Source organism: Oryzias latipes, chromosome 23, assembly GCF_053564925.1.
Source record: "Oryzias latipes strain Hd-rR chromosome 23, Olatipes_Hd-rR_3.1".
Classification (NCBI taxonomy): Eukaryota; Metazoa; Chordata; class Actinopteri; order Beloniformes; family Adrianichthyidae; genus Oryzias; species Oryzias latipes.
This window is the reverse complement of record NC_136259.1, coordinates 20500880-20526603: the sequence shown is the minus strand read 5'-3', so window position 1 is coordinate 20526603 and position 25724 is coordinate 20500880. Positions and strand designations below refer to the sequence as shown.

The 25724-nt window shown below is 41.8% G+C and overlaps 2 protein-coding genes across 18 annotated transcripts in view; both read left to right on the top strand.

The window, feature by feature from the left end:
• magi2a (membrane associated guanylate kinase, WW and PDZ domain containing 2a) overlaps window positions 1–5951 on the top strand; it is a 246757-nt gene extending 240806 nt beyond the window's left edge. For 11 of the 15 annotated variants that reach the window (XM_078941916.1, XM_078941915.1, XM_078941914.1 and 8 more), the window contains 2 exons: window positions 845–983; window positions 2758–5951. In XM_078941916.1, the coding sequence (XP_078798042.1) occupies window positions 845–983; window positions 2758–3413 (795 nt within the window). In that variant the 3' untranslated portion in view covers window positions 3414–5951. Of the gene's footprint in view, window positions 1–844; window positions 984–1246; window positions 1358–2757 lie in introns of all 15 variants that reach the window. The other 4 variants (XM_078941922.1, XM_078941921.1, XM_078941920.1 and 1 more) reach the window with 3 other exon arrangements.
• A 1890-nt stretch (window positions 5952–7841) lies between these two features.
• si:dkey-97m3.1 (fatty acyl-CoA reductase 1) overlaps window positions 7842–25724 on the top strand; it is a 56559-nt gene continuing 38676 nt past the window's right edge. The window contains exon 1 of one of the 3 annotated variants that reach the window (XM_023952248.2): window positions 7842–8018. In XM_023952248.2, the coding sequence (XP_023808016.1) occupies window positions 7875–8018 (144 nt within the window). In that variant the 5' untranslated portion in view covers window positions 7842–7874. Of the gene's footprint in view, window positions 8019–8196; window positions 8218–25724 lie in introns of those variants that run through there. The other 2 variants (XM_078941924.1, XM_078941925.1) reach the window with 2 other exon arrangements.

Here is a 25724-nt window from a genome sequence, read left to right as displayed (position 1 = left end):
GCTGTTATATCTCAGTTTTTCTGCTTTGTTTTGATATTTTTTCATCTTTTTTTTTTGATATTTTTTTAAGACAATTTTGATTTCCGTTCTGTAAGTTGCTCCAGAGTATAAGTCGCAGCAGCAAATAAAGAAGAAGAAATTATATGCAAGTCGCACTTTTGAGAGAAAGGTATTTAATAAAATACAGAAACGAGAATGGACATTTATGATTTTGAGAGACAAATCATAATAATAGACTGAATACCTGAACTCTTCACTACCGTTTGATGCTTATTTCGCTTCATGAAACACAGGAGGAATCTAGTATAATAGCACAAGAGCAAGTCAACTAAACTCTTTTTGACTTCAAATCACTAAATCTGATGAATTCTTCATTCTCTGTGTCTCTTTAGAGCAATTGCACCAAGACGTTTGAGTTTTGACGCTTTTGATTTTTCAAATGCGTCTTCAATTTAAATGTTACGTCCAGTGTCGCTTCATGCCAAATAGCTTTCGGTGGAAATGATGGACAAACGTCATCATCCGGTCAACAATGTCCCATCGTTCCGACCTTTTCCAGTTTCTTATTGCGTTTCGGGTTTTACAATTTCATTTGGAATTCTGGAAAATTCCTCTTTCTTTTCTGAAATGTTTCGTTTTATAAATCCTGTTTCGGTTTCTGAAATGTTGTCTTCATTTCTAAAATGTAATGTTGTTTTTTTTCTTATCCATTTAATTGTTGATGTGATCTTTAGTGTGTTTTTTTTGTGTGTGTGTGTGTGATTTGCGCTTCAGGGCCACCGTAGTTCGTGCATGCGGCCGAACTTCCGTTTCTGTCAAATCATGGCTTTCTGTTGGCTTCCAGGTCGGGGACCAAATCATCGAGATCAACGGGGAAACCACGCGGGACATGACCCACGCCAGAGCCATCGAGCTCATCAAATCCGGAGGCAGGCGTGTCCGTCTCCTCCTGAAAAGGGGCACGGGGCAGGTCCCAGAGTACGGTGAGCGCCTCCCCCAGCCAGGCTCCACTGCAGCTCTCATCTGTCTCAGTTTCTGGACTGTAGTCTCTTACCTTCTGTAATATTTGGTCAAGCCTTGGTACATTAATTCTGGCATGTATTGATTCTGTTTTCATTGACCTTTCATACTATTCTAAACCTGAGCTGAGCTATGATGAACAAACTAATCGACTGTCTTCTATCTTGACTAACACTAGTTTATCTTCTGTCCATTTCAGTGATCTATCACTAATTGATCCTTCTAGGTTGTTACTTCCCCTTCTATAGGAATGGTATCTTCCAGTCTCTCCATGTGCATGAAAAGTGACAAGCATGGCTCCCCCTATTTCTTCCTAATGGGCCACTCTAAAGACACGGTTTGTTACCATACCAATGTTTTTCTCTTCACTTTAACCCTTTGTGTGCTTTGACGTGTTTGATGTGACCACCCACAAAAAAATAAATAAATAACGAGTCAGGAATCGGGGCTTTTCTCCATGATAGACTCCCTAAAAGCTGCAGGAGGAGGTGAAAATGGTGGGGAGATGTAAATCAGCCTCCTTCAGCTCCCTTCAGGTGCTCGCGTGTAGCTTTAAGAGGGCTTCAGCCGGAGAAGGAGGTGGAAATGATAAACCTGTAGAAAAATGACGGCAGAGTCTGAAGTCAGCCAGGGAGGCGGGGGGAAAACGTCGCTCCCTGCTCACCTTTGAGTTTTGTTTCAAACAAGACATTTCCATCTGTCGTCTTTTAACTTTCGAACAGAAAACATTTCCAAAAATACAGTTTGGTTTGTGTACTACAAGAATTTAGTAGATGATGTGATGATTAACGAATTACCATGCATTCAGGTCTGTTAAATGAATGTAGCTCTGTAAAGCTACGTTCACACCGCCCTCGGTAACGCCCGTTCAAGCGGCCACTTCCAATAAAAAGTCTAGAAAAACATCTGTGAATGTGCGTTTAGGGCTTCACTTTTCAAAATTCCTACATTCAAGCGTAGGCGCGCACGTTGCTACGACCTTTTTTCCAGCTCTATGTACAAAACATGCAGCCATTGAAAAACGCATAGAAAATTAAACCAGGTTGAGCTTTGACCAATCAGAGGCTTGGATTTGGTCATGACATATGGATGGTGTCTGTTTTAAATCACAGAAATGCGTGGTTTGTGCCCAGCTGGAATTCTATGACACCAACTTTCATAGTTCGGATTACCGCTGTGAAAGAAAAAACCTGAAGAAAAAATGTCTTTTTAACGCTGAAAATGATGAAAACGGAACTGAAGTTGAAGGAAAAACCAAACTTCACGCACAGACAGAGAATGCAGTTCTCCTCTGTTTTCGCCTCCGTATTGCTTGTTTCTGCTTAGTGGACGAACACACTGCCCTCCTCTTCCTCAGCACGTTTACAGCAAGTGAATGAGCAGGACGCCGCGTTAATAATAAATGCTTGTTTGAGAAGTAAAAACGGCGCTCAGAAGTTCATCGCAGTTCTCCAAATCCAAACAACGTTAGCATGAACTGGACGGCGCGATTGTGGATGCGACTGGCGCCATGACCGATCGCTTTGAAGTATAACAGTCATCCCTCTGGCTGGAGCCCCGCCCCGTAGGGAAAATCCTCCAATCAGTGAACCCCATGGTTACAGGTCAGCTTTGAGAGTCAGACTGGAGGTAAAGTGACGCATTCAGCAGCTACTCAGGCAGGATTGGTTGCTGTGGTGATGAAGACGATGATGCTGCATTCTCCTCTGCATCTCACTGAGCATGTTTCTGTTGCAGACAACGCAGCCCCATGGGACGCTCGCCCTTCAGCCTCCCCAAGCCTGCTGGAAGTAGCCCCCATAATCGACAGCCTCTCTATGCCATCGCCTTCATCTCATCTGGTGTCAGACCCTCCTCATCTGCCACCTCAGGACCTGAGTCGGGACACTGGGGCCCGAGACAGCAGGACGGAGCGTGCCAGGAGCCCCCAGAAAGTCGAGCTGCTAAACCGAGAGCCCATTGGTCAGGGCAGGAGAGGGGGGAGCAGCAAAGCCCAGACCGAGGGTGGCCGGTCCATCCAAAAGTGTCCCAGGATGCAGCCCGCTACTGATGGAGAAGGAGGCAGGGAGGCGCAGAGCGGGGAGCCCAGACCCTGCAGGAGCAGCAGAGGAAGGTCCAAGGAGAGACGCGCCGCGGACAGCAGAGACTGCGCTCCCTCCCCCAGCAGCTCCGGGCTCCTGCACCCCAACGGCACCGGCAGGGACGAGGCGGAGCGCTGGAGCGGCCGGAAGCAGAGCAAACCCGGCGTCAGGGAGCTGGACGGAGCCCCGCCCAACAAGAGCGGCGTCGCAGCGGGGAGGAAGAGCGCCGTGTCCCCCGGGCCCTGGAGGATCCCCGGGTCCGACAAGCTGCCCAGCACGCTGCGCACTGGCACGTCCACGCTCAGCAGATAACGGAACAGAACCATCTGGACCCAAACACCACTCACCCCCCCCCCAAACCCCATCCTCCTGCAGAAAGACCCGACAGAGGAGGGCGGGGCGACCTGGACCTGCTTGACTTTAAACTTTTATTTATAGAAGCGTATCTTAAATTATTCTAAGACAAATGTACACCCACCACCTTAAGAACTGGGAACTCCTCCACTGTCATAGGGGCGCAGCGGGCGCAGCGGGCGCAGCGGGCGCCGCGGGCGCCGCGGGCGGACAGGAAGCAGCTCCCGGATGTGTTTCATATGTACAGATCAGAGCGGAGTCTATTTTATGAAGTGGGGTGTTTTTAAAGGGAGTGAATGACGGCAGAGGAGAGATGCAGTCATCAGCAGAGCCTTAACAGACTGTAGTCCATCAGGTGATGAGAGATCTCCAGACATAGATTGAATATATGGAGCTTCTTCTGTAAATAGAACAACGTAAAGACCTTTATGGAAAGTGAGATGGAGCGGAACAGCAGACTGTATGGCTTCCATTTTTCTTGTTTTTTTTTGTTTTGTTTTTTGACGGCGGCGTCCAGCTGGACGCCGAGAGGAGGAGCGGATGGGGGCGCAGAGTGCCTTAGTCTGTCAGAGTCTGGCTTTTATGTCAAAGGTTTTAATGTTTCAGCTGCTTCACCACGAGCTGCTATTTCACCCACATCTGTGTTACATGAGGATATTTGATATTTGAAGCGTCTGCGAGCTTCATGGCACAGAACAATCTCTCCAAGTGGGGTCAGCACAGTCCGTCTGAGGATCAGAAACCTGAATCTGTGCTTCTTTGAAAACCCGATCATCTTTTAATCTGTGTTCAAAGTGTTCCCAGTGTTCTATCATGATTACGTCCTTTGTCGCCCAAATCCCCAAACTTGTGTTGTTTTCTAGGACATAGTTTCTGCAGGAGTTGCCTTTAAGTTGTGGGCAGGACTGTTGGAATGTAGCAACCCCGCCCCCCTTCTGCTGACGGCGCGGAGCAGGGGGAAGCTTGTGCCCCGCCCACTGTATTTTCTACGTCACAAATACACTCTTTTTCCAAAAGTATTTTTCATCTTTTTTCAGATTCACAACAATTTGGATAAAGAAATTCTCAGAAATGCAAATATTTGTTTAATCCTCTTAATAAATTTCCTCCATCATCATCACCAAATCACCATATTTATCGGCGTGTGCGACCCGTATAAACGTCCCCCCCCTGTCAGCGGCCTCCAATTTTTCTGTCCGCACTGAGATGTTCAGCATGCACGCCTTTGCCAAATCGGTGCCAAAGCTTCAAACCTGTTTTTTTTTGGGAGGGGGGAGTAAAAACAAACTCGACTTTCCTGCACTGCACCCTTCAGTCATGAAACAATAGAGAAATGTAGTATTTTTCTTCATTTTTCACGCTATTCTGAGCCACAAACTACAAAAGGATAGATAATATATCAGCAAAAGTTCACAAAATATTAGGAAAAAGGCAAGAACGTTTAACAAAACACAAAATTGTGTTCTCTCTATATTTGGCACATGTGGTATTATCTGCCTTTTGGGTAACAGAATACAAGAATCCAAATTTTTAGGATCCGATATGACTCATAAATGCATTTAATGAACAATTACAATTTCAAAAAAAGCAAAAATTGGAAGACTTTTTCCCCTTTTCCACTAGTTTCTTCTTTCATTTTTTGAGCGTCTTCCAGTCGTCGTGGTTTTTTTAACACCTGGCAGAACTGAACCCCTGAAGTTTGGGAAACAGTCGGGCTGGACGTTCAACAGGCAGCAGCTGAGCAGATTAAAAAGCATAAATCCTTGTTTTTGTGGTAATTCAGGATAAAAACAGACCCCCCCCCCCCCCCCCCCCCCCCCGTCAACAAATCATGACGGCGCCGCGGTCCATATTGATGGCGACTAAACGGATTTACCAGCTGCCCGGGGGGGGGGGGGCGTTTAGAAAACCATTATCAAACCGGCTCCACAAATCTTGTCACAGCTTCTCTACCTTCTTTTCAGATGTGAAATGAAGGGGTAATTTTTCCCTGGAGGCAGCGGCTCTCTAGGCTCCGCCTCCTCTGCTGTGGCAGAAAGCTTCACAGGGGCAAAGGGAGTCATTACGTTTGCCTTTCTAATCAGCGATTACCCCAGGAGAAAGCAGCCTGACCTTAAAGTGCCATCCGTCGAGAGTTCAGGATGGAGAAATCAAGCTCCGCCCCTTGACTGAAGCAGGACGACAGACTGGATTTTTGCACAAGTCACTCGTTTCCACGCCGCGGCGAGTTTCTTCCAAAGCCCGAGGAGCGCCTGGACACCGCGTTGTGATCACAGCACCACATGTATCACTGTGTAGTTTTATGGCAGTGTGTGAAACCAATATAAATATGACTCTGTGTACTATTGATGGCCACACAGACTGTAAGTGGAGCAAGTATTTTTATGAAATGCAACACTATGAAAATATAAACTTTTGCAAGAAAAAAAACCTTGTTTACCTGTACTATATTCTAAAAAGGCAACAAAATAAAAAGAAAATCTTGACACAACATGACATTTCTGTCTGGATGTGCAACATTAATTTGCTTTTCTGCTTAAAAATATTTTTATAAAGTGGCTAAAATAAAAAGATTTAAATTAAAAAAAGTTCCATGTTTGAATAGAGAATAAATAAATGTATTCACTCCTTCATTCTTTTAAAATGTTTAAAGAAATTCAAATTTACCTCAAAATGTTGCAGACTCTTATGACTAATCCCTTTTTTTTTAAAATAGGAATTCTGTTTACTGATAAAAACAAAGAAGCGGTGAAAATTTAGGAAACAATTTTAAACCAATTTATTTTAATTTTCTTCCTGGAGGAAGATTTCTGCTGAATTAGGTTTATTTCATTCTCTGAGGCGTGTAATTATCAAGAAGATTATTATGTCTCCTAAAGTTCTTATTTGCATGTAAATTTTTAAATATTTTTTAGTTATTTTTACAATGAAAAAGGAAGAAAATCTAAATTTACACATTTAGTGCATTTCTTGTGTTTGACCACTAGAGGTCAGTATTGACCAGGTAACCTTCTCTGATGAGGTGGTGTTGTTCAAATAAAATCATTGGACACCTTTTCATCGTAATATTTATTTTTTTTTAAACTTGTTTGATTTCGTAATGATTAATTGTCATGTATTTTCCTTTTTTTTTACCCTCATGCAGGTTTAACAGTATCACAGAGGTCTGCTCCGTCCTCATGAGTTGGCCAAATTTTCCAGTCGCTGTGGGAAAATAACTCATTTGGGAAGAAGGCCCACTCTGGAAATTCCTGAGCATGCAGTGTTTTCATGCTGCGTAAACAAGGAGCGCGCTTTATTTCAGCAGAAAAGGCATTTTCTAGAAGAAAAATGGTCAGCAGTTTGAGAAGAAAGTTAAAAGGATTTACCTGAGCTCAGGTGGAAAACATTGTTACAGGAGTAAATCTTGTTGACACATGAGGGACGTATTGAGGTTTGCCTCCTCTTTGTGCATTCTGACAGAGTTTAGGTGGATTTGGTGTGACAGGATTGGAGGGGGGCACCTGGCTGCTTGTCACGCCGAGGCTCAGGCGTGCAGAGCTTCTCCATTTAAGCTGCAGGATAAATATTTGCTTTGCAGGTTTTGTTGGAGCTTCCAGACGGCCGTAAAAAGCAAAAAGTCTTCTCCTGAAGTTCAGGCTGCGAGGTTAGTAAGAGGAATGTCATGTTTTTTGCACGCCTGCTGGATGTTTACACATGGTTTGTAAACATTGAATTATGAAATCTAAGATTTCCTGATTATTTCTAAATATAGAAATATAGCAAAACAATTCTTATAACATCAAAAAATGTGAAAAAATTATAAAAGCAAAAATAAATACATTCTTACTAAAATAGATATAAAAACAGGGGGAAAAATTACCAAAGCAAAACAAATTCTTATAAAATATGCCAATAATGACTAAAGCAAATGAAATTCTTACAGAAATGGATCAAAAAACAGAAAAAAAATTACTAAAGCAAAACAAATTCTTACCAATTACATCAAAAATGACTGAAGCAAATAAAATTCTTATAAAAACACATTTAAAATTTTGAAAAAATGACTTAAGCAGAATAAATTCTTATAAAATACGTCAAAAATGACTAAAGCAAAAAATGAAAATACATTAAAATTTTTGAAAAAGGACAAAAGCAAAATAAATTCTTACAAAAAATAGATTAAAAACAGAAATGACAAAACAATTTCTTGTAAAAATAGATTTAAAAAAAATTGACCACAGCAAAGCAACTTCTTATAGATTTTTTTTTTAAAACAGGAAAAATGACTAAAACTAAATGACAGAATTCTTTTGACTGTCAAATAATCTAAAAACAACTTTGTTGTTGCACATTTTTAACTGTGGCTTTCTCCAGTCGGGTGCCGGGGGGAGGGCCCACACCGGGTGACAGCCGGGCCCTTCCCACTCACTTTCTCATATGCGAGCCTCCGTCTGTTCAGCCGCTGTAGTCTGCAGACGCACGCGCGGACCGACGGACGGTCGGAGGCGCCGGGCGCACAGGATCCCAGCGGGAGGAGGCAAACACGCCGCGGGAGGACGGAACCAGCGGCAACTGTCAACGGTAAGAGAGGATCCGGTTCCGTTTGTTCCTGCTCACAACCAAATGGGATTTGTGGGGGGGTCCTGAAAGCAGCGGGGTGTCGTGGCACGCCGCCGCCGGAGCATCATTCATTGGCTCGGGCTGGCTGGGTGATGAGCGCGCGGGACTGACTGAGCATCTGCACACCCGGGTCGAGGAGAAACGCGACTGTGCTCTTCATGTGAGCGCTGAAACGCACGCGCGTTTTTTTTTTTACGTTAGTTTCACTCAACCATGGTCCTGCTTCTGAGAGGACGGGGGTTAGCAGGAAGCTGTAGCCGCCTCCGACAACAGGGCAGCGGGATAGTTGGAGCCGCGGTCAGCGTGAAGCAGCTACGGCAAGCTAGCAGTAGCTAACGCTTAGCAAACCGGAAGCGTGAGCTGTGACCTTCAAAATAATGAAGCCAGTTTAATTTCTCTACCATATTATGGATACATTTTAATAAGCTTTAAACAATATAAGATTTCTGATGTGCAGTTTTGTAAGTAATACATTAAACAAAGATTACATTCTTCCATATCCTGATAATGTATTTACTGAATTGGGGTGTATGATGGAATTCATATCTGTAAAAAATGCTAAATGAATAATTGCATTTTTATGACTACTTTGTTCTTAAATTATGAGATTTAATGGTTTCATTATTAAAGCGGTTTTTTTCTCATCGTAATTGACATGCATCACAAGACAAAGCTTCTTAAATGATAGATTTTGCAGCATGAGGTTTAAGAAATGTGGCACAATACTGTGATATTCTTTAAAAAACATAGTACCTCAGTAATATCTAGCCTATATCTGTCTATCCGTCTTAAATATTGTAGCCATGATAAATTTATTGATCTACCATGTGACTTTCATCCAAATGTAAATACCATAGATTTAATAATAATTTTGACAAGCTATATTAAATTTAAATCAGTATTTTATGCAACAATATCATAATGGTTTTATAACCTGAGCTATTCGGCTTTTATTTTGAAAACTTAACGGAAGAGCCTCATCCTAGTTTTTCAGTCTTGATGAGCAGAGAGCAACAGCAGCAGCGATTTACGAATGTTTTATTGTGTTTTCTACTAGACACGGCGATTAAAAAGGTGTCAGTGTCGGTTAAGTGTCACACCACTAATCAAAGGAAGCGCACAGGTGTGTGCGCGCGTGCGTGTCCGCACGTGGACAGCAGAAATCACGTTCTCTGTTGTCTCCTGGGAAAACAGACCTCAGTCAAAGCGCAAAGAAGGTTCACTTAATGAAATTGAATTAAATGTACACAGATGAACAGAAAATACCTGTATTAATGTAAATACTTTTTCTTTATTGACATTAGGCCAGATTGACTATTTATTATATATGTCATGTGTGTATAGCCCAATTATTTATTTATTGCACAAACACTAAAAAAAACAAAACTTCTTTGTTACCTTGAAACCTATACTTACTTCCTGTGATTTACTAGTTTTCACCAGAGATGAGTCTTACAATTTAATCAGAATTACTTCAAAACAAAATTACTCAACTTTCTCAATAATAAACTAAGAGTACAAAATGTCCAATAAAAAAGTATTCAAGTATTAAGTTTTAGTTTGAACAAAACAAAAAATTTAGATGTATTAGGGCAAAATGGATGAAAAAAGAAGTCATGAAATGGTCATGATTTTTGCCGTTTTTAGCCAAAATAAAAAAATCTGTTTAATTTTTATAGGACGCAGTTTCTGCAGCAGTTCATCAGAAATTCATCTCTGAGTTGTGGGCTGAGAGCTCTCTGTTTACATGCACTCCCTCTAGCTTACAGCCCCTTACATCCTCAATACTTACCGGTTCAACAAAAGCATGGAAAACAAAGACGTTTGTGGATCTGGTGGTCTACTAATGGATCCATCAGAATGGATTGGAACAAGGTGATTGTGTATTTTCAATCACAATCTTTTTCAAACAGCTTTTTTTTAATCATCTCCTGATTCACAACGATTTGAATAAAAAAATACTCAGAAATGCAATTTTAAGTTAAATTTTCTTCATACATGTCCTCCATTAGGAGAAAATTGCCACAAGAACATGTTAAAAACCCCAAAAACTTGATTTGCATCAGAGTGAAAGGTTAACAGCACGCTCCTGAAAGACCAGACTGAGAACTAGTTACTCCAGGATGTCATTTAAAAATTCATTTAGGGTTGAATTTGAACAAACTTTCACTTAGAATAATCTTTTGTTACAAACCAGTGACTTAATGAAATTTTGTTTTTATAATCTGGGATTCAGAACCAGTGGGAATAATCCTGGATTAGGTTCCAAAGGTTCTGTTGAGTCCCTTTTCTTCTTGTAGTTGCATTCATAAGTGAGGATTCACAAGTTCAAGTTTAGCTTTTTGTGGGTTTTTTTGTTAAACAAATGTCCTTATTTCGAGGGCTGCACGATATGAGGGAAACTCGCGATCTTGGTGATCAATATTGCGATGACGATATAACTTGCGATAAATGAACAAATGGCAAAAACAACAAAAACATTTCCATTTCACTGCAAAAGTTTAAATTAAATCAGAGTCAAAATACCTTAAATTATTCTCCAAATGACCCTAGTTTAATTAGAAGGGCAACATCTAACATAAGCGCTCCATCTGATTGGACAACAACTTGAAGGGCTCCATCTGATTGGTCAAATGCATTAAGGGATTTATTCAATTCATTAAATAGTTCAAGTTATGTGTGTTTCACCTCCACTGCTGTCTCTTCCTGGTTGAGATCTCTGTGAAGCTGCTGCTGCTGCGTTCATGGTGCTGCAGTAAAAGCAGAAGATGTGTGATCTGCAGTGTGTGTCCTCCTCTGCTGGTCGAGATGATGGTTTGGTGTCATCTCGCCGTGAACACACTTCTACACGTCAGCCTTTGACTTTTACTCTTGTGCTCCGGCACATCAGCAGGCATCATGTTGACAACGATGAGTTGTTGTGCTGGTATGTGAACGGCATTCCCTTCCACCTTCAGGAGGAAGTTCAAACGCTTTCATCAAAACATAAAGACCCACTCTGGAAAAAAATGTTGCTTTTAACGATGGATGACGTCTAAAAAGAAAATTAGGCTTAAAATTGCATTTCTAAGTATTATATTATATTATAAAGTATCTACTATTGCTGTGAAGAAATTATGTTTTAGAAAAGGTTTTAGGATTTTTGGCTAAAAGACCACCGAGAACTCTTTTTTTTTGGTAACACTGGAGGAAATCTGGACTACAATATTGTAGTTGGAACTTTATTCTTCTTCTGTAGAATTCCTGAAGTCCTTCCCAAAAGTGTCTAGCACCAAATGATCGGTTGTCATTTTTCAGGAAGATTCCAGGTTTCTGAACATTTCCGTCTCTAAACGGGAGGGAACATTTGAACCGTTTTTCTTTTTTTTTCTTTTTTTTTTTTTTGTCTGTTCTGACTCGAGCTCCGTGACTCACATCCTCTAACCTCTGAATGTTCAGCTGTGACTTTCTTTCTCAAACAGCCGCTTACGTGAACACGGACTCACCCCTCGCCGCCAGCAGCACCTGCATGCGTGTCTGGAACAGTTGCGTCACTGCCGGGAATTCTTGAAACCAAGTAACAGTTGCGAGGTCATCCACTTAGTCTGGAAGAACTAGAAATATGACAGATTTGGCTTCTATTGCAGCAGACTTTCTTCTTTATACCCGACTATCTGCTTAGTTAGGATGCGTTTCATCAGATCTGAGATCTTCACGTCATGAGACGCGTCTGCGGGGTTGTAAATCAATCTCTGCACAAAGTTTTGTGTTAAACCTTCTGTTTGAATCTTCCTGATAGTTCCTCCTTCTTTCACTTGAATTGTCACGAGTTGCTTGGCTGAGGTTAACCTCGGCTGAAGTTCACCGCGGGTCACCTTGCTGCTACGTTTGTCTGCGAGCTTCATTCTGTTTAAATCTAGGGGGGCGGGGCAGAAGACACCGGACACCAGGGGGGTGTAGGTGGTCTGACCTCATGTCACAGAGGGTTTACATGCTTCTGTGTTGCCGCAATGATTGCACCGCCATGAGGAAGCTTTCTGAACACGAGTCCCCTTTGCAGGAAACTCGATTCAAAAACCCATGTCGATAAAAATCTTTTTTTTTCAATTCAATTTTGTTTATATAGTCCAATATGACAACAATAGTCGTCTCAATGGGCTTCATACCGGTAATTGTATAGTAGAAATGTAATCATGAGAACATGAAGTCATAGAATTCAGTAAGTAATGGCTAAACTAACACGATCTTGTGGTATTTTGCTGATGATTGAGGACATTTATCAAGAAAGTGTGTTTTTTTTCTGTATTAAAGTCATTGTGAATGAGGAGCTGAGGAAAAATGCTGTTTTGAAAAAGATTGAATTTGTGTTGTAGAAAATACGCAGGGCGGGCCCGACGCTCCAACGCTCCCTGCGTCTGGATGGCTCCAGTATTGTTATTGGACCGATAATGTTAGGTTGGGCGTGTGACGGGCTGTAACTTAGTTTTAGAGCCGTGAAAGACGAGATTTGTACCGCTTTGACTTTTCACACAAAGACTCTTCCAACTTCAGGTGGCCGACGCGCTGGTGAACAGTAGAAAAAGAGGAAGAAGCCCCTCCCTGCTTGTCCATTGTGAACACGAGGGCTAAATGCCCCGTGTGTCTGTAGCTTTATGAACTCCTGCTGCTCTGCAGAAAAACTATATCATAAAAAACAACAGGGTGCTATGATATTAGTTGGAAGAAAAAAACCCATAATCCAAACAAGACATCAATAGATGGTTGGAGTGGGAGAGTTTTTATTCTTCCAACAAACATAAAACGTAATGTTTTTTTCGTCCTGATTTATAATCTGAAACCTATTTGGATTTGTTCTAGTTCCTGCTATTATTGAAATAAGGTTCAGGTGAAGGACGTTTCTCAGGATTTGAGCTTTAATCTGAGCCGTTACCTCAAATTCTTGGGCGCCGGGTTCCGCTGAACAGTGAGCTGCATTTCCGTAATGGCAGTAATTAGGAACGGCTTGGGGCGCTTTCACACTGAGCTTGTTTGGTCTGGGTCAATGTTTATTTCCTGGGATAGTCATCTCTCCTCTGGGCAACTGTGAAAGCTCACCGGAGCTCCAGTGTGGACCCAGCCCCACATTCCACTCCTGAATAACAGGACAACACCTCAGTAATGAATGTAATGATGCAGTTCCACATTTGACCACTAGGGAGTTATTTCAGAAGTAACTCCCATGTTGCAATTGATGTTTAAAAATATAATCGTTGGAAAAAAACGTTTTTTCCAATAGGCAGGTGGGTGCTTTGTTAATCCCCCCCCCCCCACACACACACACACGCACCTGCCAATCAAAAAAAAACCTGCGTCCCATTGACTGACCTGTCTGGTCAGCTCTCCTTTCAGGCCAAACTGGCCCCAAAAGAGCAGCTTCTGTCACATTTTCAGGCATTTTGCAACAACCCCGAAACAAATAAATGCAGGTTTTCAGCGTTTCCCTGCAGGGATCGCTTACTTCTCTTTCCTTCATTTCTCCATTTTTAACTGGAAAGAAGAAACAATTTTGTTGCTTGATGCTGCAGAGATTTTTCTGTCAGATGATTCGTTGAGGGGCGTGGTGGCTGCTGAATTCTTGGCCCTTTAAGCCCAACCTTTTTTGGACGGTTGCTTACTCACAAGCAGGCGTAGACGCCCAGACTTCACCTCAGCTGCCAGACCTTTCTAGAATGAACGATCCTCCCCGAGCAGGAACGCCTGCGCCGTTGCCTCCAGGCCACAAAAAAAGTTTGTCTAAACACAAAAACAAAGCGTGAATGAGCAGCGACTTTTTCTCTAAGGTGTGACCCAAGATCAATATAATACGATATTATAGTAATTATAAATATTTACCTCTGGAAAATGACTCAGCAGACCTAAAACTCTTCTTTTATAGTTGGATGATATGGAAAAAGCTCTTAATTACATGTTCTCTCAAACATCCTGACTGTTTTTGTTGGTCTCCCATCATCTTTCTAATTCTTCCGTCATAAAAAAAGCAATTTCTGGTCGTCTGACTCGACCGACAGGTTGCTCATCGTGCTTGGATCAAAATGAAAGTGGCCCAAACTGCCTTTTTATGAGAGCGAACGTGCTAAGCCTCTGGGGCTTTTTTGGAGTGATGCTTGTCTGGGGCACCATTAGGGTGGCCCTCACCGCCTGTCTGTATCTGGGACTGTTGGGATGAGAGCCCAGCGTCGGATGCAGGGGGAAGTATGGCCGGCTGCCAAAGCTAACGGTAATTTCTTCGTATGCTTCAGGCTCCTCTCGCCGAGCGTAAATGTCTGACAAGTCATTTCCTCTCATTTGGTTACGGGCTCAGTTGTTTGGAGGTTTCTCCTCCTCTCAGAATGCTGAATGGATGAGGAGCAGAGGAAGGAGGCCACTCCCTAAATAGCTTTCCAATGAAACATAGAAGTATTTTGTTTCTACACAATTGTAATCTGAATCAAGAGCGTTTAGTCACTTTTCCAACTGAGCAACATTTTGTTTTTTGTGTGTTTGCTTTGCTGTTTTTTGGGGTTGTTTTTTCCCAGTGAAGCTCAAGCAAACATGCACAAAGAAAGGAGCAAGAAAACTGTGGAAACCATCCAGATCCGAAGAATTCCCTCAGCTATTTGTGAGGAACTGCTATACTTTCAGCTGCAGTTTATTGTTGTGATCAGAACTGTAAAAAATGGACAATTTGAATAAGATTAGACCAGGAGTCTGCAACCTTCAACAATTAAAGAGCAATTAGGGTTGATTTCTCCCTGAAAACAACCCAGGAGGAGCTACAAAGTCTTATTTCATCCTTTTAGAAAAATAAGACACTGAATGTATTCATGTTTTTGTTACTATTAGCTAAATATAAATGAAATATTATGTTTTAGGTATAAATAAAATAGAAACATAAAGAAAAAATGGTCTTCTTTTAAAAAATATAAATGGTTTATAACTTTTGAGAGGCTTTCGTGGTCTCCTTTCAAAATAAGACATCCTGTACCACATAGGATCATCTCCGCGCAGCAAGATAAATCTTTATTTTAGTGTTTGTGGTGCTTACTAAAATAAATCGGAGCTTAATAAGTAACCCTTTCTTTATTTTTATGGACCATAATGTAGAATTCTTCAATTAAAAAAAATAATAATTCAGTCCGCTATATAATCCAGTGCGCCTGAAGTATGAATTCTGCTTGTGCTTACTGTCCTCGACTTGATTTGCATTGTGGGTATTGTAGTCACAAGCCTGGTGGAGTGATGCAAACTGTGCTTTGACTGTTTTTGAATTTTCTGACAATCTTGTTTTACTTGATCTGCCTGAAACTACGTTACTTTTTCTAATCAAAAACATTTTTCTTTAACCAGAAAGCCACAATGGAAGAAGTAAAATGTGGGGAAGGGGGGTGGGGTTTATCTGTGCCAACAGTCCCACCTACAACGGAGACATATCCGATTAACTACAGCCGCTCTGCAGAAGCTTTCCTAGAAAACGATAAAGCATAATCATGACTTAAAAAAATGTCCTTAAAGAAGACTCGGATCATCTTCTATTAAGCTTTCTGTTGGGTCCTGAGAGGAGGCGCCGTCAGCGGATGTGGTGTTTTCCAGGTCAGTCATTCATTCACGACTTCAGCGTGGCCTCAGACATCCTCGCCCAGTCCCGGGAAGAGAGCTGGCTTTCTTTACATCCTCGTCACCTGGGCTTGTATCCACTGAGCCGCCAAAGCTGACCACATTTTCTTTTCCTAGAAATACACACAAACACACACACCTGCACAACCACCTTGTTCATCTGGTCCACATATTTGTCTACACCCACAGAAATTAGCTACACCCTTTTCTAATGTTTGACAAGGCCTTTACAGTAAAGTTCTTATTGCAAACAGCAGATTGACTGGGTCTGGGTGGGTGTGCCCTTTTTCCCATTTAATGGCAAAAAGATTACGATAGGATGTTTAAATCCTGCTGCATTACTGTAATCGCTGCTTATATCGAGCATAATCTGTGGATGTTTCTGTAAATCATCAGTGCGTTTCACTTGGACCCTAGTCTGCATTTTGAACGGGTGAAAGTGCCGGTGGACTCCAAGGATGCGACATTCGAACAGCTGATTACATACCGCTCTGTCACTAATTGGAAACCTGGCATCAGCGGTAAGAGAAGCAGCCGTGTTCACAAACCGCCACATTCATTAGGGTTGTATGTCCTCTGTAATCCGGCTTGGTGCCGGATATCTGATTAAATCACTGGGTCGTGTTGGATGTCATGGAGGTGAATTGACTATTGCTCAAAAGAACGGGCAAGGCACTGAGTGCGAGATGGGATCGGACTTTATCTCTGCAAGCTTCGGATTCGCTCCCGAACATTGGGATAGAAGCCATCTCAGTTTCTCCACAGTCAAAGCGGCTCCTTTTTTTTGTTTTTAGCTCGCACATAAACTTAAGTTTGTAGAATATCAATGAGTCTTTAGAAGCAGTGAACATGTTTCTTGTGGAAAAATGAAGAGGAGCTTGGATTTCCTTACCCTCCTCTCTCCCCCCACATGACCTTAAGGAGCCGGCAGTGTTGGTTACAGCTGTTCTTGACGTGCACCTTATTAGGATTGCCTTTAGCCATTCATTGTGATAAATATGTCTCAAGTGGATCCTAAACACCTTTGGGCTCTTGGGCTTTTTATGGCTATTTAATGAAGTAGAAAAGGCTCTCATTTCCAAGGCGTTCTAAATACCAAAGGAACCCCTTAGACCAGGGGTCGGGAACCTTTTTGGCCAGGAGAGCCATAAACGCCACATATTTTTAAATGTAATTTCGAAAGAGCCATACAATAATGTAGTGTCCCTTTCCCACACTAAGGCACGGAGACTTAACCTCTTTTAGGGTTCTTTATTCTGGTTACTGTAGACCGCAACAAACGCCGTACAATCAATTCAGCAACTCCTGAATCTCTCCCGCCGAGACGAGAGCGCTTCTCCCAACTTTATATTCCCCCGTCCCGCTCCAGCCCTCCCATTTCCTTATTCGGCCCATGGCTGAACCCCATTGGTCCAAACTCCCTAACAACAGGCTGAGCGACAGAACTGAGGGCCAATCAGATCTCTGCGTGAACGATGCGTTCCATGAACTCCAGAACTTTTAACGCGGCCCAACAGCCTAGTTAAACTCAGTCCGCGACAATATGTTTAAAACTAAATATACAAATGAATGTGTGCATTTTATGTAATTTCAACATTTTTAAAGTCCAATAAGTCTGTGGATTCTTTTTGATAACATTGTTATACTGTTGCTAATAAATGATGAGTATTTCTCGTGGTGGTTTTGCTGATGGTCTAGTCTGGTTGATCCGTGGTGAGTTTCTGCTTCATGCAGGCGTTGAGACTTTAAACGTGATCGTAGGTCTGAATGTTCTTTAGATGTGAGACAGACATGGAACCAAACACACACACCCACGCTGCAGGAGTGACGGGCAGCAGGTTTACGTTTTTACCATCTCTGCGCGATTCACCTGCTGCCGGTCCCACCCCCCACCCCCTCTGCTTTCTTCCTCACACATCCCGTCCCCAAAACTGCGCGCTCTTCCTCAGGGAGGCAATTCAAAGGTTTCCGGGTGGTACAAACTCTGTGAAATAATAGATAACAGTAAACTGATAGTTTTTTCTCCAAGCACCGCTACTACTACGCGCCTCTGGCATTGCATCGCGCCCGAGAAGGACTGGTCTAATGAAAAAAAAAAAGTATAATTAAGGATTTGTCTGCGAGCCACATGTGACCATCAAAAGAGCCATATATGGCTCGCGAGCCATAGGTTCCCGACCCCTGCCTTAGACTAAAGGCAAGTTTTAGTCATCATCATGTTCAGAAGTACTTGAAGAGACCTCCCTCGTTTCTAGTTAGTACCGAGTACTTCTTACGTTTATCCTAATGCTACGTTCACACCAGGCTTATGCCGTGCATTCAAGAACGTGCTGAACACAAGTTCTTGAACTTTTAGCCTACAGTGCTCCCAATGGACTGTCGCTACCAGATACTACCAGGGGATGTCCTCACAATTGGAAAAGGTTTGGTGTGAAATTTTGACATACGAAAGACTTGGTGTCATAGAATTCCAACTGGTCATAAACCCCAATTAATTTCTCCTTCATGATCAATTTTCAAATGGCTGGTACAAATGTGTTTTTGATATGTTGCTACCCATGATTCACTACCAAATCACAGTCCCTAACTGGTCAGAGTTCAACTCGTTTAACTTTTTAACGCACGTTCAGTTGCCACAAACTAAATTAAAAATTTGCATAAACGTGAGAGTTTTTAATGCAGAAGCCGAATACACGCATATATGCGTGTTTTTACGAAGACTTTTCATTGAAAGTGGTTGCTTGAACGCATGCCTTTGAACCCGGTGTGATCGTAGCGCAAGATTTGAAAAAAATCAATAACTTCTCTGGTCATTAAAGAAGGATGGGTGGTAACCCCACTCTTGAGTTGACCAACTTTACTGATAAATAAAAAATCCTGAAGAGGAAGGTGCATGATTTCTAAAGACTTGAATGACCTACTTATGCTCAACAGAAAAAAATGTAGATTCTAGTGATGATGACCTAGTTTGTCATTACAGGTCTTAATTCAAAATGTAGCGTCCTCTTTGTGGAAAAGCGGGACAGATGATTGGAATTGATTGACAGAATTCAAACCGTAGTCAGCGGGATCAGTTTAATAATGGCAAACTATGCATTCACTGCTTCTGTCAACTTAAGACAAATCTTCTTACAAGAAGGGTTGTCACTTTATAGTGGTCCAATGGTAGATTTCAACCTTTTTTTTTTCCTCTACAGGAAATTGTCGGCAGGGTTAACTGCTGTTGAGAAATTCAGGAGTGATGCAGGGCGAAACCCACTGTTTACCTCCCTTTTGAACAAAAATAAAAAAACGTCTTTGTGTAATAAAAGCTTCTGGACGCCAACTTTACCATCTCCACTCCCAATTCTTTTTAGTCCATGTGCTGTTTTATTGTTCTATGGTTTCAGTGTTCCACATAATGGAGCTGCTTATGTGCCCAAGTCTAAAACGCCCTCGGTCATGAAATGTCAATGCACCTGATGCCTAGTTGAGGCTTCTTTCTGCAGTTGTGGTTTGCAACTTAATGAGGCCTTAGTGGAATGGAAATCTAGATCTCCACCTCTTAGAAACCGATCATACAGAATATAAAGCTTAGTTTGCAAGCTTGATATTAAAAATTCATTTTATTTCAAAAGAACCCAGTTGAGGACTGGTTGGCTTGAGTTTCCTTTGAGACAGAAAATCTTGGTATAAACAACAGCTTTGTTTGGAGAAGGATTTGTGTTACTTATGATGGAGCAGGTTTAAAGAGCCTACCTTTCTTAACCCGCTTAGACTTGATCCAACATGTTGATAATGCCGCCTCCAGTCTTTGAGAGTGCCTAACAAACAAGTGGCTTTACTTAAAACCATGGCTTACAGCACCAGATACACCAATTCAACAATCCCCCTCCTAATACTCAGATGTCTTTAGCCTTAGGATGTTGTGTCGTTGGGTTTTTTTGTGCTTTAAATAAGCTCCACTGCCATCTTCTCTTTTCAATTAGTTTATCAACTAGGGCTGCTGACGCTGGTAAGTGTCTTTGAATGCACTTTATGGTGCTTCTTGGAACCAATGTTTTTCGAATGACCTTATTTTTTCATAGGTGTGTTTACAGTTTTTATGCCCAGAATTGGTACCATCCATCCATTTTCTATATCTGCTTAATCCCGTTTAGAATCACAGGGTCGTGGGTACACTCTGGACAAATTGCCAGGGCAACACGGGACAACACAGAGACAAGCAACCAGACACGCATAATCACACCTAAGGGACAATTTAGAGTCACTCCATTAAGCGGTACGGTGCAGTCCAGTCCTGTATTTTGAGCGTTTCCATTATAAAATTGGACCGAACTGTATCATTTTTGGGCCTCTGTTGGAACGGACCAGTTGGGGCACAGCTAATGTTGAAATCACTCGATTGGTTGAAGGTCTTGAAGACAAACAAAAGCTCCAAGAAAGCAGCTGTATTCCTCTTCGCAATATTCTCTCAAACAACAATAAATTCTTTGTATGTATGAATTACCGAAAGCCAAGTGGAAAAAAAGAGCTGCTGGATGACCTCTGTTGTTGTTAGCTTCACCCTGCATGCACCATGTCGGTCCAAATGGAAACGCTCACTTGAATTACCTGGACCCTTCTAAACCGGACTGGATGATATTGTAAAGTGGAAATTATGCTTAGTTAATCTATGAATTATGTAGGATATTTAGTCATTACATCTTCAAGCTCTTAACAGACATATTTATGGCGTTTCATAGCTGCCATAAAGTGAAAGGGCGTAAAGACAACTGAGCGGGTGTATTCAGGAACTGAGTGAGCGAACCTTACAGTGACCCCTTGACCCTGTGATAAGGAGAAAGCAAAAGGTCTTCCATCTCAAGATCTTCATGAGATCCTTAACAAAACAATTTTATCAAATGAAATTAGGATCCGTCGTGTTCAAATGTAGACAAACGTGTGTCACCTGGACCCATAATCTCTGACATCTTCATAGGATTTTATGCTACAAACGGTCGGAAGTGGGGCAGCAATTTTGACAGGAGTTTACTTCATCCAATTCTGTTCTTCCGAAAACGGACAAATGAGAGTTCTGTGGGATCAACCCACTTCCCAATCAAAGGATACAATCCAAATTAAGCACAAATTGTTGCTTTAAAACTTTTTTTTAAGCAAATCTGCTTTTAAGATAGGAAAAAAATAGTTTTGATGCCATAAGTAAATAACTATTATTGGGTGAGTTGGACCTTTAAAAACAGATGTCAATGGGATATTTCTCCCTTCTGAAAATGGCCATTTAAGAAACTGCAGATGGTACTCTCCTAATAAATGTGGTTTAAAAAGGTTAGTCCTGGGTTCATTTGTTGGTGAAAACGGTAACCCTGGCAAACTTCTTCTTAGTAGACATGGTGGCACGGAAACGTTATTCAAGAGAGGATGGCAAAACGATTGGAGTGTAGTAATGCAAGAAAATAATGAAAAACATACATGACATTAATGCAACTAGCCTTCTATAGGTAAAGGTTTCTAAAATAACTGTGTATGTACTAGTCCAACTTCATATGTCTTTACAAAATAAGGCCATGCTTCCACAGAGTAGTTTTTATAAATGAACTGATGTTTACAAAGAATTTAAGGAAGAGAAACCAGCTTCAACTGGATACCATCTGTTTATAATCTAAAGCCATTGTTTGATTGCTTAACATTACAGATTACGACCTAGGTAAGCAAGTTATCAAAGGATGAAAAGACGTCTAACATTTAAGTTACTGGGAAATTCAGTAGGGCAAATGAAGCCCAGGCCAAAAAAACCGGAAACTGCTGTTCCTGGAATCCTCCTTTACCATCTGTAATCGAAGAGTCAAGTTTGTTGTTTGAAAGCTGAGGACTGGGTTTTCACTTTGACGTCTGCTCTGCTTGTGACCCCTTGGCCCGACTGCGGTGAGATTTCCATTCAGGGTTGGAACCGAGCGTAACCCAACTCCTCAGCAGCGAAATGCTCTGGCGCTTGGACACGGCTGGTGTAATTACAGAATCCCCTTGCCACCACATGTAATGCAGACAACGCTCTAACCGTGAGCACCCAGAAACCGACACCCCCCCTACCAGGTACCTGACAGGAGAAACAATCTCCACGAGCAGATCCGAAACTGGCACACGGTTTAAAAAAAGATCGCATTAAGGAGGCGCCTTTAAGCCTGCGGCAGATATAATTAACTCTAATTAGATTAGCTTTTAGCTGGCAAGAATGAAGTGGAAATTGAAGCTGCGCTCTTCTTGAATGAAAAGGGTAAAGTAAGTTTCCATGTTGAAGATGGAGGCGACCAATTCAGGAAGCAATGGAGTTGAAATGTTCCTACTGTTGAGTCGCCTCCTCATCAGGCTGCTCTGATCTGCTCCTTTATAAAGAGGAGAAACTTGCTCATTTCCTCCCTGGAGATCGTCACAGAGACAACAAGCAGAAATTGCTGTTAATTGCATGATGACCAGAACGCAGCTGAATTAGAATCAACCTCATTTGTACTGTAGGATGTACAGACTTGGAGAAGCAACATGTCTGGGTCTTTTGGAAGACTAAACTCGTTTGATGGGTTTTTAGAGACTCTTCTATGGTCCAAAGATGTAAAACAAACAAGCTGTGGTAACATAAATGAAAAGACCTTGCTTGTCCTTTGTGCCGCTTGGCACTGACATGGAATTTAACAAATGCTGCCTTTAATTATTGGCTACATTTTGGTCAATCCCTTCCTTCTTCTCTCTGCCAGCTTTTGTCTGCGCATAAAGGCCTCAGCCGACTTGCAGCTGTAGATCCCACTTTCTGCTGGTCTCCAGCAGCACTCTGGTGACCCACTAATAGAGTTAGTTGTGTGAGGAGAAGCCGCAGGCTGGACTGCAGTGCTGAGCCGCGGCACACTCATGCTTCTCCGAAGGAAAATGGCATGGATGAAGGAACAGTGAAGGACGTGGTACCACACAGTTTGCTTTGGAGAACAGCCCATCCGAGCTGAATTGTTAGGACCTGAGCTTCTCCTAGTTTTTTCTTGTGACCCCAAGTGACTCTGCAATGATGCAGTACTTTGTCAAGACGGCAAAATGACCAGAAAAGTTTGAAAATAGATCATTCATGGACTGTTTACATAGTCAGCTCCTCTGTCTGGAGGGAATAAATATGCAGCACAAAGCTGGACGGGGGGGGCTCAGCAGAGGATCTGAACTCTGACCTTTATATTATTATTATTTAGTCTATGCTTCTGGGAGCTGAGCCAGAAAGCAAAGCTCTCAATATACCGGTCGATTTTCGTTTCAATACTCTCCTATGGTCATGAGATCTGGGTCATGACCGAAAGAACGAGGTCCCGGATACAAGTGAGGATCCTCCTTCCGTTTCTGTAGGTTTAAGTCGACCTGGACACACCTTTTTATTTGTTTCTGTTTGGACGGAGTGTTTAATTAAGACAATAAGTAAATGAAATACCTGTAGTTTTAACGGGTGAGGTTTTCTCTTGTAATAAGACTTGTTTGCAATCTGCCGTCACGAAGGATTTGTTTAAAAAAGCAGAGCAGGGACAGTCACTTTGTTGGGAAAAAGAGCAGCTCCACTAGATCAGCACTTCCACTGATTATACATCGCTCTTGGCTAAACAGTAATGCGTTTGGTGCCAAGTGAAACTTTTACAAGAGGGTGCTCCATCAGCCTTGTGCTCACATTAGCTGACTCTTCTGTGAGGGGTCCGGTCAGAAGGGCCGCCACGCAGAGATGAAGTTATCAATCTTGACGGGCTTGTGCTGCATTTTGGCTTGGTTGCTGTGGCGACGTACAAGCGAACAGCAACAATGGCAGAGGTTTTAGGCCACATGCCGACGCAAGGCTTTGATCAGAGAGACGCATATCTGCTGTCGGCTTCAGCACAGCTCTGCCAGAGCCGCATGACGCCTGCGGCGGCTGTGGCCGATTGTCTTCAGGGTCAAAGTTTAACGCTGTGCTGCTACGTCGCTGTTATGTAAGGAACCAAAAACTGCAATAAAACCAACAATAATTCCTATTTTTGCATTCAGATGAAAGGTTAAAGGTTTTTTTTGCTTCACACTAAAGGTTTACTGCTTAAGTTCACACCTTTGTCAAACTGTTTACATGTCCCTTCTCAGTTTTTAACGGCTTTAAGAATCAATTGTTAGTTGAGCTGATCTGAAATGGAATTTCTGCCGTTGAAGTTAAACTTTTAGTACTTTTTGTGCTTTAATAACCTGCCCTATAAACTGCTCTAAACATGAAAAAATGCAAAAACCTTTTAATTGTATGGGTAACATTTTTTTAAATGTTTTCATTTTCTTGCAATTTAACAGCTACAGACTCAAATTGTAAACTAACGCCACTAAGAGGTCATGTTTTCCAATTGTCTCGGGTTTAAACCAGTATAGATTTGTAAAGCCAGATCATCTTTACATCTTTAGTAGCGATGCCACGATTCAAACTTGATTTTTGGGTTACTGTTTTGTTTTTATCTATTATTATTTGCGTTTTACAAAATGACAACAAAGACCTAAAAATGGCAGAAAATCCTTTTTTTAAACTCTCTAATAAGCAAATGACGATGAAGAAAAACATTGTAGTTGGTTCATAATAAAGGCCCTAAATCAAGCTTGTCTTAGGCCTTTCAGAGTAAACTATATCCATATATATGATGATATATGACCTTTGGCACACTAAAAAACACATTTTTTATGAAATGCGAGTAGGCCTGCACAATATACCGCAAATTTATCGTTATCGCGAAATCAAGCTGTGCAATATGCATACCGCAAAAGACGGCAAAAATCGCAATAAATGATTACCTTAAATGTGCTAAAACAAACTCATGGCAGCTTGAAATATTGAACAAATGAAATAAATCCCTTTATGCATTTAACCAATCAGAAGGACCCGTTTACGTTTTTGATCAATCAGATGAGCCCTTTTATGTTTGATGTTTGCCTCCTACGTCGACAAGTGTCATTTGGAGTATAATTTTTATGTGAAATGGAAATTATGTTTTTGGTTTTTTTGCTATTTGTTTATATACCGCAATTTATATCGTTATCCCAATATTAATTACCAATATCGCATATCGCGAGTTTTCCTCATATCGTGCAGCCCTAAATGCGAGTTATTTTCAGAGCTCAGTGTCCGACTCATAAGCATCGCCCATTTCATCACATCAACCTAGAGTTGGCCTCGGCAGTGTGTCTGTATTACACCCACAAAAAAAACAACATCAGCACTTGAAAGCGTTTTGCCGATCACCGCTGGCTCCGCTGAGAAAAGGGGTGTGTGTGTGTGTGTGTGTGTGTGTTAGCCTGGGAGTGGGGCTGGCAGTGCAGACTTTTCCTGGAAGGGGCTGTTCTCACTTTGTGATGTCACAATGTTAGAACCCATTTGTTTTCATGGATTGGGAGGGGCTTATGCTCAGAGAGCAGGGTTTTCGAGGAATATTTAGAAATGTGTGAATGAATCAAAATACCGCTTTTGGGTTAGTTTTTCTGAAAAATTGACATTTTTAATACATTTAAAAGCTCAAAACTGTTGATTTTGCATGATAGGCTCTTGGGATGCAACAGTTTTCTTATACCACGATTCGGTTTAATGATGTAACCTAGTCTGTTAGATTTCACCTTAGTCCTGTCACTAAACTGTAACAGTCTGGTGCCAATAAACAAAATGTACACAACACTGTACAACACACCAATTGATCACCGCCAAACGTTTCTGCTGGGGTGGGGAGTTTTCTGCTTTAAACCTAATTACTGATAAGAACATCCAGCAGTGAATTAAATTGAAAAAGAAAGTCAATGGCGTAACACGCTCTCTCTCTCCCACACACACACACACACACACACAAACATCATTTTCAATGTAAGTAATAGAATTTGGCTCCCTGACTTGGGTTGGACTTCACGGAAAGACCAATACGCTAAAGCTATAGACTGCATTATCTGCTGAACCACTGTCTCCGCCCCGATGCTGAGCAACCATACCACTGTAGTAAGTGCCAAGGCATTAAAGTGATTGGCAGAGTCAGAAACATTAGATGGGAGTCAAGCTGACTCAAGGACCCA